The 14,819-nt window shown below is 35.3% G+C and overlaps 1 protein-coding gene across 1 annotated transcript in view; it reads left to right on the top strand.

Moving 5' to 3' along the window:
* Positions 1 to 14,819, top strand: part of COL24A1 (collagen type XXIV alpha 1 chain) — a 388,303-nt gene that overhangs the window by 180,403 nt on the left and 193,081 nt on the right. The window contains exons 23-24 of the mRNA XM_030912579.1: positions 2,815 to 2,868; positions 6,582 to 6,626. Of these exons, the coding sequence (XP_030768439.1) occupies positions 2,815 to 2,868; positions 6,582 to 6,626 (99 nt within the window). The remainder of the gene's footprint in view (positions 1 to 2,814; positions 2,869 to 6,581; positions 6,627 to 14,819) is intronic.

Here is a 14,819-nt window from a genome sequence, read left to right as displayed (position 1 = left end):
TCCTTCAATCCAATCAAGTTGACACTCAGTATTGACCATCTAACTGCCTGAGCTTCACCTCCTGTCAGATGAGCAGCAGCATTAGATTCTCATAGGAGCGGAAACCCTGTTGTGAACTGTGCAAGCAAGGGATCTAGGTTGTGTGATCTTTATGAGAATCTAATGCCTGATGATCTTCTGAGGTGGACCAGTTTCATCCTAAAACCATACCCTGCCACCTCATCTGTGGACCTGCTCTCCCCCACTGATCTTATCCTCTATTCTTTTCAGCTACTCACTGCTACAGTCATACCCTTTACTTTGTCATTACCAGTGATAGCAACCTCTCATTTTCAATTTTAAACTTCTCATTTCCCAACCACCATCTTTCTTTCTAATACATTCTCTCTTATTATCCAATCTAATAAACCCAATAGGAATGGCAATGGATTGATTCTGCTGCTTTTCCATTGTGTCTTGTCTCCTTTATGATCACAAATTCCTCATCTTGCTTAAAACATTATAATTATTCCTTTGATTACATTCTGAATTCTGTCTTCAAACCTATTTATTCTCTTGCTTTTCTAAATTATTACTTTATACTTTGTTTCTTCAAATTCTGTTCAGTTCTCTCTCATCCTTATTCTTAGCCTTTGCCTTGCATCCTACTTCCCTGAGAAGATTGAAGTAACCAGAAGAGAACTTACAGTTTTCTGCCATTTCATGTACCCACCTTCTTCTATCTATACTCTGCTTTCTTTCTATTGTTGTTGATGAGCAGGCCATTTTTTCAGCTAAGGAAAACTTCCACTTGTTTACTGCATACTCTGTCCTCTTGACTACTCAAGATAATTGGTCCAACAGTTCTCTCTCTCTCTGCTATATTTTCTCTTCTCTACATGAAGTCATTCCTATCAGCATATAAAGCTGCTGCTATTCTTCTAGCTTAAAAACAAAACCAAAACTTTTTTGGTCTCAGTTTCCCTTCCAGGTGTTACCCTATTTTTGTCTTTCCCTTTTCAGTAAAACACCTCAAAAGTGTTGTCTATACATGCTCTTTCAGTTTTTCTCTTCCCTCTATCTGCTTAAACCACATTTGTTCCCACCACTACAATACAAATAATCTGATCAATACGATCAGTGGTTTCTGTATTGCTGGATCCAATTGTCATTTCTCAATCCTCAGAGTCCTCTTATTACTCAATACTTCCATTCTTCAGAATTTGACAAGGTCACTCTCTCCTCCTAGAAACAATTTCTTTACTTCCATTATTTTCCTCCTAACTTTCTGGCACAAATTAAATATTTTTCTAATTTCTTCAAATTCTAAGTTTTGGAATACCCCAAAGCTTGGCCTGTGGATTTCTCATTTCTATCTATACTCACTGGCTAAATGAGGTCATCCAGCCTAGGGCTTTAAATACCATCAAAATGCTGGTGGTTTCCAAGATTATTTCTTTTTATCAGATCTTTCTACCTGTTAAATTCTGGATTTGTATAAATAACTACCACAAGATCTCTCCATTTAGATGTCTAACAAGCATATCAAACTAAAATGTCCAAAACTTAGCTTCTTATTTACTCTCCAAACCTGTTTTCAGTCTTCATCATTTCATTTGGTCTGCTACTCCTACATTAAAATCCTGAGATTCATTTTTGACTCTTCTCTTTCTCCCACATTTCACATATGACCCGCCAGCAGTTCCCGGAAGCTCTACCTTCATATTATATCCAGAATCTTACCACTCTGCTACCACCCTGATTCACACCCCCATCATCTCTCACTTGGATTATTGTACTAGACTCTTATTCGGACTCTCTTCTTCTACCCTGGAATCAAAGTGATCCTGTTAAAACTTAGATCTTATCAGTTTTCTCCTTAAACCTTGTCTAAGGCTTCCTGTCTCACTCAGATAAAAGTCAAAGTCCTAACTGCAACCTACAAGGCCCTGTGTGACCTGACTTCTCATCCCCCATTTCCTTCTTTGACCTCATCACTTTACTGGTCTTCTCCTCTCAATTCTTCAGCTTCTCCTGGTTTCTCCAACATACTACACAAATTTTAGCTGTAGTGCCTGTGCACATGCCCTTTTCCTCGGCCTGGAATACTTTTCCTTCAGATATCCATATAACTTGTCCCTTTCTTTAGGTCTTTACTCAAATGCCACCAAACTGCCAACTCCCCCAGGGAATGGCATTCTCTAGGGAAGTTGGTTGAGGGTCAAGGGTCACACTCTTCACAGAATCCTGGGATCTCTCTTCTCTCCCTAGGCCTGGGGAAATAGCTTCGCTCTCTCTCTCTCTCTCTCTCTCTCTCTCTCTCTCTCTCTCTCTCATTGTCATCAAAGACAAGTCACTTCTTACCTTTAGACTCTCTGAAAACTAAAGTAAGAATACAAGTAATCTGCAAACAACTTTTTGGTGAGGTCTTCTTTCCTGGAATCTTACGAACACTTTCAATAAAACTCCCACAACAGTTTATATATCCCTTCCTTGCTTCATTTGTTGCCTTTCATATTACTACTACCTAACATACTATGTATTTTACTAATTTTTAAAAACGTTGTTATTCTCACTAAAATATAAGCTCTATGAGGGCAGGTGTGTTTAGTGCAATCCTCGATCCTCTGCATCTAGAACTGTTCATGGCACGCAGTAGACAGATGGATATTTGTAGAATGAATGACAAATGAGTATGATGAAATACATTTATCAAATAATGTTAAAGTGTTTAATTTTATAAGAATAGTCTAAATTTCATATATCTTAGGAAACTTTCAAAAATGAGAATAACTAAACATGTATACTTTCTTCTTTTATTCTGTTCTGTTCTAGGGAAAACCAGGTCAAAAGGGGTATGCAGGTGAACCAGGACTGGAAGGCTTAAAGGTAAAGCAACTGACTTTATTATCAGTTTTAAAATATAATTTTCAGAAACATAAAATTATGACTTTCATGCAAATATGAAATGAACACATCAACTTAAAAAGAACTGGTAAGATGTTAAAACTGTTACAAAGAGCAACTAAGAATCCATATCTTTATATCTGTATCTATTTATATGCAGGTTGAGCATCCCCTGTCTGAAATGCATGGAACCAGAAGTGTTTCAGATTTCAGATTTTTTTGGAGTTTTGAATATTTGTATTATACATGCTTACAAGTTAAGCATCCCAAATCCAAAAATCTGGATTTTTGCTCCAATGAGCATTTTCTTTCAATGTCATGCTGGTGCTCAAAAAGTTTCAGATTTTAGAACATTTATTATTTCAGATCTTGGATCTTGGAAGCCCAATCTGTGTATCTGTGATTATGTCTGTGTCTATATTCTGTATCTCTGTATGTGATTTAATAAAGAAATGTTAGGATAAGATTTGTGGGCTGCATACAGGGCAGTAAACCATAACTTCTGGGGTTATCAATTCTACTGGGTAGAAACCTACAAGTTCATATAACTTTACTAAGTCTGGATCTTTTAATCACTAGTAAACAGTGAGTCTCAGTATATTCACTAGATAATCACTGGGTAACCTTCATCACTTTATGATAGTAAAAAGATGTATCACTCACTATTTACTTTATTTCCAAGGTCTTGGATAATTTTTTTTATAACACCAACAAATATAAAGTGATGCAATGGTTTATTACATACGGAATTGAGACCTGAAAAAAACTAGATTATAAGAATTGGTAAGTTTTGCAAATTTAAAATTTAACTATAAATTGACGTAGTCACAGCATTTTTACTAAGTTTCCTAAAGCTAATTTTTTTTTTTTAATTAAACTCATCCTTTTTATGATGCTGGAACCTAAGGAAAAGCTAAACAATACTTTTCGAGCTTGATAAAGAAATGTGAGCTAAAGCATGTTTTAATGTATCAGTATATATGAAGCTAAAGTTATCCTGGGGCAGAATATGTGTACCTGACTCTTTCTCAAGTTACATACAAAAGTCCTGTGAAAAATAGGTTAGTAGTATTTATAAACAGAAGGCTTAATCAATTCGCCTTTACTGGGATTAACAATTCTCCTTTACTTGACTGGCCAAATAGTGCTAGGAAATCCAACTGTGAGCTACCATCCAGTGAAATTGGCAAGAAACGGAATCTTAGTATTTTTATACCTCCTCTCCCTATAATCACACCAAAATCTAGGCGGCTTCTGTGTTACCTAGTAAACAGAGGAAATTTTGTAATGTTCATTCCTTCCTAGCTGTCACTGAAATTTGCATTTCAATACATCATGTAGCGATTAACTGGGACCTGGCACTCCCTCGGGGAGTTGGTTAAGGAACACACTCTTCATAGAACCCTAGATCTGTGTTCTCTTTCTAGGCCTGGGGAAATAGCTTCTCTCTCTCTCTTTCGTTGTTGTCAAAGACAAGTAACTTCTTACCTTCAGACTCTGAAACTAAAGAATGCAAGTAATCTGCAAACAACTTTTGCTTTTTGACTGTTAACACAAACTTCCCTTAAAACTAAGTAGCACAAAGGGTTCATCTTTTTTGGAATTTAAGAAGGGTAACCTATGGGTAAGGAGGGAAAAATACTAGAAAACTAATAATCCATATATTATTCTTCCATAAATTTTCCATAAATGCTGTCTAATGAGCTGCCTGTTAAAATTAGCTATTAAAACCTACTGCAGTGCTTCACTCTTTACTATTTATCTAAATACATACAGAAACTGAAAAGAAAACTTGTATAGACTTTGAAAGTTTATTTCAGTGATCTCTCATGATGAATATTAAGTTTCAGTGCTTAAAATCACCACTATCCAATAGAAATGCAATATGAACCACAGATACGAGCCACATTAAATAGTGAAAAGAAAGAAGTAAATTTAGTAGTACATTTTATTTAACTCAAGATATCAAAATATTATATCCTTTAAACATGTAATCAATATTGAAATTATTAATGAGATGTTTTATATTCTTGTTTTGTAGAAAGTCTTTGAAATCTGATGCATTTTCTTATATCACACTTCAGGTTGAGACCAGCTATTTCAAATATTCAGTAGCCACACATCATTATTGGCTACAATATTGTTCAGTATCTTAATATCTTACTGTTCTACACTGGAATATAATTATTAATGTTTAGACAGTAATTGATTAATTTTAGACATAACATATTTAATCTGTTTCTGTACACAAAATGTATATTGCTATTAGAGTATGTCTCTGTGGTACTTTGAACTTAATCTTTTACCTTTCGTTAATCTATAGCTTTGCCAATGCCATTCCTTACCACTAAAAATGGCCCTTCCTCATTACCAGTGTTAAGTATCCCATATTTTTCCGGGCCCCACTTACAGTTTCATAATCCATTATTTGAAATCATTAATGTTTGGATTTTTGAAAAGTAACATGTCACATATAGTATATTTTATTTACCACTGCCAGAAGGGTATGGGATAGCATACCATAATTAGATATATTAATATTTCTGTAGTGAAATGTAAGGATGTTCAGATTAATTGGAATACATCAAGAATATAAATGGCCTTATTCAGAACAAAATAAGCTTTACTGCCAAATCAATCCAAGTTAGGTCAACTTTGCCACCAAATGAGTTGTGAAAAACTCTGAGTTTTCAGAGCTTTATGGACTGCAAACTTTTGTTTCAGAGGTTATGAACATGCGTTACTTCTCCAGTGATGCCAGCTCTAGCTGTTCCAGTTCACAGGGTGCCTGCTCCTAGGACCTCGTTTAGTACTTCACTTGTCACATGTATTGTTCTGTTTGAGCAAATAGAACATCCCTGTGGGAAAGACTTTAATTTCATTCTTCTTAATACCTTTCACTGTGCTTACTACTCTGCCTTTTACAGAGTACACCTCAATAAAGATTTTATTTTTAAAAATTTTATTTATAAAAGTGATTAAAAGTCACGAATAGGAGAATATTTTTTAAGAAAATAGATTATTACCTGATATGGTTTGGATTTGTGTCCCTGCCCAACTCTCATGTCAAATTGGAGGAGGGACCTAGTGGGAAGCGATTGGCTCATTGGGGCGGATTTTCATTTTGCTGTTCTTGTGACAGTGAGTGAGTTCTCACGAGATCTGACGGCTTAAACGTGTGTGGCACTTCCCCCTTTGCTCTCACTCTCTCCTGCTCCAACATGTGAAGTTGTGCTTGCTTCCCCTTTACCTTCCACCGTGATTATAAGTTTCCTGAGGCCTCCCAGTCATGCTTGGTGTTAAACCGTGGAACTGTGAGTTAATTAAATCTCTTTTCTTCATAAACTACCCAGTCTCAGGTAGTTCTTTATAGCAGTGTAAGAACAGACGGATACATTACTATTTGAATGAAAATAGAGGGTAGGCCACATTTCATAGAAATACTCTAACAGAGATTTTTAAAATTTTTATTTTAAGTTCTGGGGTACATGTGCAGGATATGTAGGTTTGTTGTATAGGTAAACGTGTGCCATGGTGGTTTGCTGCATCTATAACAAAGTTTTAAGTAACTGAAATTCCCTTTGCCTTTTTCTAGGTTATGACTAGATAATTGCATTAAAAATGAAAGTTGAAACTGTCGTGAATAATCTAGCTTGAAAAATAACTTTTTGCAACTTTATATTCTTTTTTGACAGGGAGAAGTAGGAGATCAAGGAAATATTGGGAAAATTGGTGAAACAGTAAGCTTATTTTATGCTCTTATTTTTTTAATCAACTGTAAGCATTTTTAGGAATCATATTAGCCATGATTATGTTCGCTATAATCAAGTTACTCAGAATCAGAGTAATTCTTATCCACTACAAATTTAAACTTACTTGTGATGTTTCTACTGACAAATAAAACCTAACGTACAAGAGAGAAATGAGAGAAAACACAATTGATGATGTTTTCATCCAATATAAACTATATTTGTGACCTCAGAAACATTGTTTCTAATATTTGGTTTTTAATTTTATTCTGATAGCTTCAATCTAAATTTGACCTTAACATTTTTCATTAATTTTATTTATTATTATTATTATTATTTGAGATGGAGTCTTGCTCTGTCGCCCAGGCTGGAGTGCAGTGGCACAATCTCGGCTCACTGCAACATCTGCCTCCCAGGTTCAAGCGATTCTCCTGCCTCAGCCTTCTAGGATAGCTGGAGTTACAGGTGTGCGCCACAATACACCCGGCTAATTTTTGTATTTTTGGTAGAGACGGCGTTTCCCCATGTTGACCAGGCTAATCTCGAACTCCTGACCTCAAGTAGTCCACCTGCTTCAGCTTCCCAAAGTGCTGGGATTACAGGTGTGAGCCACAGCGCTCAGCCATTTTTCATTATTAAAAAACTTATTAAATTATATAATAATTTAATAGCTTGAATATAGTTTTTCTTTAGGTTTGAAAAGTTGAGGTAAACTAAGAGATATTGAGCTGGAAAGTATAATTGTGTTCCTGAAATAAAGATTGAATTGTTCAAATTAATATTATTGTGGAAGAACAGGCTTTATGTTGTATTCGAATCAGATTTGTTAGAAGTTATTTTATTATTTACAGTGAAGAAAGCCAGCCAAAATATTCTCTAACAAATGAACTTACGTAGCATATATAAAGTGGAACATTAAAATAACACCAGGAAAGTGAATTTATTTACAGAGTGTGCTAAATTAATTGTCACAAAGTAGATAATTATTTCTTATGACTTAAAATTTTTTTTTCTATATGGTTGTTTATAGGATTAAATAATTAAACAATTATAAATCTTGGTGTTGTGACAAAACAACAAAACATTTCTGATACTCATTTTTTGTTATTAATTGTTAATAAAAATAGGAAGAGTATCTGTGTAGTCTTAAAAGATCATTGCCATACTTAATTAACCCTGAGTCACTAGAAGGAGAACTTTTTGTTCTTGTTTTTTCTGGGAAAGTTTCAAGGAAGTATTTATTCTGCCTTTTCTGAGTGACAAATTGCTTAAGAAATATATATAAAGTTGGTATCCAAAGTTAAAATGCTAATGAAGAACATATTTTCTTAAAATAATATCTTACATATTAAACTTCTAAGTGTCGTTTACTTAATAGTTTTGGACTAATTCCACACAGTATAAGAACCCACCGCCGGTACTTTCCAAAGAGCACATGGACTATCTTGGCAGGTAGTAGATTTTTGTCACTGGAGGGAAAATAACATTTATGGAACATTTGCTGTGTACTAGGTATAATGCTAAGTGACATTTCATATTATGGTATTTAATTTAATTCTCAAAGAGCTTTAAAAGATACATTTTGTTATTCTGGTTTTTAAAATTAGGAATCTGGAGCACATTGAGTAACCAGTTCAAAGTTACATAGCTAATAAATTACTGAATTGAGATTTAAACTCAGAGCTCCTAACTCAAAATCCAAATCTCTGCATTATGCCATGCTTGGATGTTTTAACATTAGTTCGATAGCTATCTCATATAAATGTTGTAGAGAGTCTTTAAGCGTGTGATAAGTTGTTAGACAAAAAGACCTTCCAACTTCGAGATTCTGTCTTTCTTGTTAAGGATGGCACATGAAGCCTTCTTTAAAAAATTACTGACTATATCAAGTTAATTCAAATATATAAAATGTCTGAAGAATATTTTTGTTTCTCAGTAATTCTGGCTTTCATTTTGCCTTTATAATTTCCAAATCTTAGAAATATAGTTCATCTAATCCAGAGTTCTGTTGCCAAGAAAATTCTTGAGAGATAGGAGAAGATACAGTTGTACTTCATGACATCTATCTTGTAATTGTAGTAGCTGATTTTTACTTTGCTCAATCTTTTTGTATAGTCATTAATTGCTTTTAACTGGCCCTCCTCCAGGTTTGTTTGTTTCTAGATTTATACTAATTAGAATTCAATTTGTGATAGAGTGTGCCAAGCACAGCAGTCCCACCAATTTTTCATGTCTACCTCTTGCAATTATTTATAGTATACAAAGAATTAGTTTCCATAAATGTGCCCCAGATGAGTCTCTAATTTCAAAAAACTCCCTCTCATCTTCCACATTCTAGCATTCAGATGTTTAGAAGTAAATCTGGAATTATCTAACCATAATTACCAGTCTACTCTCTCTTAAACTGTCTAGGCTGAAAGTATCCGAAGAGCTGTAAATTTAAAAAAAGAAATGTTCTTTTTCACTATTGGCCAAGAGACCAATATTAGGATCAGTAGATAGACATTATAAGGGAACAGCTTTTGGTTTAATGTAGGCAAGAATATTTTAATAGAATTTTTAACACTCAAATAGGCTTTTCCATAGAGTGATCCAACATCTTATTATTGGAAGGTTTGATGTCTTTATTCAGTCATTTATTAGGCAGATATTTATTGATTATACCAGGCACGTTTTTAAACATATAGTCCCTACCTTCATGTAACTTACAGTCTAGTGAAGGTTTGACAGATATTAAATAGTCACATAAAGAAATATGTAAACTGTGATACATTCTATAAAGAAAAGGTACAAGGGACTATGATAAGGGTGCCAGTTTTAGATCAGTAGATGAGTGAAGGCTGTTTTGAGGAGATGACATATGAGTAGTAATCATAAAGAATGATATGAGCTAGCCAGGGAAGGGGTGGGGAGAAAACTTCCCTGGAATATGCAATATAACATTGTTTCCATCTTTGCCACCTACCTTGCTATGGAGAAATTACTAAATGTTTCTAAATATTTGTTTTTTCTCAGCAGTAAAATGATGAAAATAACTACCTTATAGATTTTCTTATGATGATTAAACATGATACAATGCCAGTCATGTAGTAAAAACTTGATAAATGTTAGCTGTTGTGGTGGAGGTTATTGTTATGTGTGATGGTAGCTGCTGTTTTGAGGAACTGAAATAAAGTTGGTGTGGATAAACTTTGATGAACAAAGGGTGAAGGTATGTGAGATGATCCTAGTGAAGGAGGCAGGATTCAATCATTTAGGACCATGTTTATTACTTTGCACTTGAACCTAAGGTCAATGAACAATCACTAAAGGTATGCTAAGTAAGCCAATGTCATTATTTAATTTGAGGTTTAAGATCACTCTTGTTGCAATGGATTAGGAAGTTAGAACGTGGCTTTGAAGACCTGAGGTAGAAGAGGATAACCAATGAGAATGCTACTGTAGTAGTCTGTATGAGTGAGAAAGATCATTTAGACCAGTGGAGATAAAGAGAAGTGGATATATTTTGAAGATATTTGAGGTAACAGATTGGAGGTAGGCTGCAAATCAGGGGAGGATTCTAGTCAGTCTCCAGTGTACAATTAGGCCTTTGATAACTAAACTATTTAGGATTTATCAGGAATATTCTGAAAGCACAAGGAAATGGTATACAGAATGTCTCAGGATAATTTCAATTCTAAGAATCCATAACTTTTTTCTAAGAATTTTGATGTTTCTAGTCTTCCTTTCACCTGCAAATTTGACTTCTTTTCTCTGTCCCTTTTATTTTATTATTTTATTTTATTTTATTTATTAAATTATACTTTAAATTCTGGGATACATGTGCAAAATGTGCAATTTTGTTACATTGGTATACATGTGCCATGGTGGTTTGCTGCACCTATCAACCTGTCATCTAGGTTTTAAACCCTGCATGCATTAGGTATTTGTCCTAATGCTCTCCTTCCCCTTGCGCCCCATCCCCCAACAGGCCTTGGTGTGTGATGTTCCCCTCCCTGTGTCCATGCGTTCTCATTGTTCAACTCCCACTTATGAGAACATGCGGTGTTTGGTTTTCCGTTCCTCTGTTAGTTTGCTGAGAATGATGGTTTCCAGCTTCATCCATATCCCTGCAAAGGACATGAACTCATTCTTTTTTATGGCTGCATAGTATTCCATGGTGTATATGTGCCAGTTTCTTTATCCAGTCTATCATTGATGGGCATTTGGGTTGGCTCCAAGTTTCTCTGGCCTTTTTCTAGTTTCATTATGTCTTTCTGATGTTGGAGCAAACAGAACTAGAGTAAAGTATTTTACAGGCAGTGACTTCACAGCTTTCTTCGTGAGTAGGATGCTTAAATCAAGCAGGCCTTTTACCTATAACAGGAAACTGGGGATGTCTTTGGCAAATAATCGGTAGGGATTTCTAGGATCATTTTCTGGTCTCATATTTTAAATGTAAAATGTGAATTTATTTTTTCACAGTTTCCTTGGTTACACTGAGTTTCAGTTGCCACATTTCTGCCCCACTTGAAGAGTTTCAGATGATTGCCCAGTAGTCTGGCCACATTGTTTCATTTCTTAAAACATAACCCAACTTATTTGATTTACCACAATTATTCCTTTACTTATAGACTTTGGTGAACAAAGTAAGATTTCATGAGAAAGCTACTGTGTCCTCTGTTTTTCTGCCTCCCCTCTGGTGTGCTAATGTATAATAAATGACCAATGAGCAGAGAGGAAGAAGAATAGAAAGGCATGGATAATCCTCAAAATCAGGTATTCTGTTTCTCATTACAAAACCTTTAGAATCATAAATCCTCTCATGACTGATTCCAAGCTGGGTTATAACCAGTTCGTTCAAAAGCAAAAAGAGGTGGAGTCAGTGGAGGAAGAAAAAAGAAATAAATGTATTGAAGTCCTGTTAATTTCATTTAGTCTTTAAAGAACTCTTGTAAAGTAAGTTTTCTTATTGCATTCTATAAATGAGGAAACTGAAATGTCTTGAAATTATGTAATGTATCCAAATTCATACAGTGAGTAAGTAACAGACCTGGATTTCAAATCCAAAATTTTTATTTCCAGTTCCAAATCTCTCTTTTCTGCATCAGGTAATCATCAATTTGTCCTGTTTTTAAATTTAAAGTGCATCCTTGGGAATTAATGTTTAGGAGATGTGAAAGGGGTAAAATAAAATTTTGCTCTGTAATATCTTAAGCCCAGCTGGCAATTTACTTTTAAAAATATTGTCAAATGTTATTTGCCTCTGAGAATTATGGAAATATAACTTAATGTATTTGTGATGGAAATAGGAAAGACTTTGAAAGAGCCAGAAAAAAATATCATAGAAGTGCTCAGCACAAAACCTCATTTGATACAGTGATTGGTTTTGCTGCCCTCTAGTAGAATTACCATGAAATTAGCTTGATACATGTTCGTTTTATTTTATTTCCAATTTTTTCTTTCATTAATAATGAAATGGGAAAAGTTCCGTTATCCCTCTTGCAGGGTGTGCAATAGGGGTGTGGTTCATTTCTTTGGTGTCCCGCTGTCAAACCCCTAGGGTAAGCATGCAGACGGGCAGGTAGTGCATAGCATTTTGGGGCTCCAATCCTGTGGCAGCATCTAGGGTTGAGTGTCTACAGCTCCCAAAGCCCTATTGGGCATGTGTTACAGTGTGCTTTTTCAGCTTGGCCATCTGCAGGCGGCTTGTGTTAATCAGCTCAGTTAGATGCTCTGCCTTATCACAAAGACAGAGGGGTTTCTGTATCCCGGATTCTTGCCCTGGTGTACTGGAAAAATCAGATCACATGTGGACTTGGAGGATGGGTGTAAGATTTTATTGAGTGGTGGAGGTTGTTCTCAGCAAGCCAGATGGGGAGCCAAAAGGGGATGGAGTGGGAAGGTGGTCTTCCCTCAGAGTCAGGCGGCCCAGTGGCTGGACTCTTCTCCACCCACACCAGCTGAATTCCATGTGGTCTCCCTGTAGATGGCCTGCTGGTGTCTGTTATTGTGTTATTCTGCTCCTCTTGATGTCCACCCGTTTGTGTCTGTGTCTACTTAAGGTATCGGGCTTATATGGGCACAGGATGGGGAGCATGGTGGGCCATCCTAGGCACAGGCCTGAGGGTGGAGCCCTGGCTGGTTACCCCGGCCTTCCCTACCCTGCACTTCCCCGCCCTGCTTCCGTATCAGTAGGAAACTGCTAGTTTTAGAGGTACCTACCTAAATCATAAGAAGTCATATTTCCTTGAGGGAAAGACCCAGATACTGGTGGTACCATTCAGCCAAACAGGAAGAACTGCGGTATAACGCTACAACTATGCCTAAATAGGGCCTTTGTAGTTTCAGTGCCTTTATCTTAAAGAATGTCACCTACTCCTCCTGTTTTTAGGCTACTCATATCTATAAAACAGCAATAAAGCTGTTTTATACCTTCTATATGATAGAGGGTAGTAATTTTTCTCAGGCAATGGAAAGTTATATGAAACGTGTATCCATGATACATTTCATCATCAGGAGGATGTTTACCTGAATATGATAAAAAGTAGCTACCATTTATTGAGAACTGATAATATGCCGGATACTTTGCATATATTGTATTATTTAATCCTCATAGTCACCCTGGAAAATAATTATTATTATTCCTATTTTATACAAAAGGAACTTATGTTTCAGAGACGTCCAGAAACTTGTCCAAAGTCAGGTCATATCGCAGCAGAGCTGGGACTGAAAAGGAGATATCTTTAACTTCTCCCTATCATCCTGCTTCCTCTTAGCAATCAGCTGAAGATTTTCAGTTGTCTTTCTAATGAATAAGTATAACCCTGTTATTACTGCATGAAGTTAGAGGTCATGGGGCCACACATACCATATTATGGTTTGAGAAGCTATTCTGAAAAACCACAGACATATAAAATTATTATATGTTAGGATCATGTATTTGATATTTATCATCTTTGAAACTGAAAAAGAATTAGACCTAGCATTCATGTACTGGTATAGAAAACAAACTAGTTATCATACATGCCATATTAAAGAGTAATAAACAAGAGAGTACCCTTCGTAGTCTAATAAAATTTTTCAGATTGCCCAAATTGTAAAAACAATAAACTACTTCTTCAAAATAATAAAAATAAAAGAGATATTAAAATGAAACTTTGTTTTTCCAATAGCATCAGTCTTTTTCAGATGTGAGTATTTAACATGCTTACTGCCCAGAGGCAATTAGCTGGTTAGCCTTCAGACTAAGGAAGTGTAAACTTGATCACCTTACTTGTTTTAGAATTGATAGAAATAATATTTTTTAATAACCTCTGGTTTTTAAGGATTTACTCCTAAGGATTACTTTTTTAAAATCACATTCAATATAATTCTGTATATGTGCCTGGGACATTAATAGTTAGAATCCTAATAGGGTTAAACATTATTATTCTGTGACTTGAAGTAAATTCATTGTCTACAAATATGTGTGTCTCATGTTTTTCTTCATCATGTACTTATGTTTCTGTGTTTCAGAAGGATACTGTGATTTTTATAGCCAAACAAAAGGAAGATACCATTAAAAACTAGTATTTTTCTCTTTTATTTATTCTAGCATTCAGAAGACACTTATTGAACACTTACTGTGTGCTAGAGAAAACAGTAAAGTAAAACTTGATCTTTAAGTGGTATATGATCTAGAAAACGAGAAAAGAATTATATACATATTTTGCCAAAACATTAGCCCTCTTTCATGAGATACTCTAAGAAAACGAAGTAAAAGTTGTTTTGGCAGCTGTCATAAGGACATATGTGTTGATAGAGAAACTCTGGCTTTATTTTGCTAAAATATGTTACTGTTCCATTAGGTAGGGATATTATGAAGTGTTAATTACAACTTTTGAGGAAATGGCAGCTCTAACTTTCTATATAGAAGGCCCGAGGGGTGGCATTTTGGTTGGAAGAGGCTGTCAAGGGACTTCCCCTGAAGCTAGTTTGCATGAAAACTATACTGTTTGCATTTATTAGTAGTGCATTATCTTATTTTTATTTACACATCAGTAAAAATAGCGAAGGTTTCTAGCAATACTTTACAGTCAGGATCTATAAAATGGAGAATACATTGCTTGTTGGTATTAAAGAATAGGATGGACTGATGGAAATAATGGAAGGGGCAAAGGTAAAGGCATTGCTTTGGGCCACCTGTTGACACTACTACTCTTA

This window comes from Rhinopithecus roxellana, chromosome 12, assembly GCF_007565055.1.
Source record: "Rhinopithecus roxellana isolate Shanxi Qingling chromosome 12, ASM756505v1, whole genome shotgun sequence".
Taxonomy (NCBI): domain Eukaryota; kingdom Metazoa; phylum Chordata; class Mammalia; order Primates; family Cercopithecidae; genus Rhinopithecus; species Rhinopithecus roxellana.
This window is presented reverse-complemented; position numbering and strand designations above follow the sequence as displayed.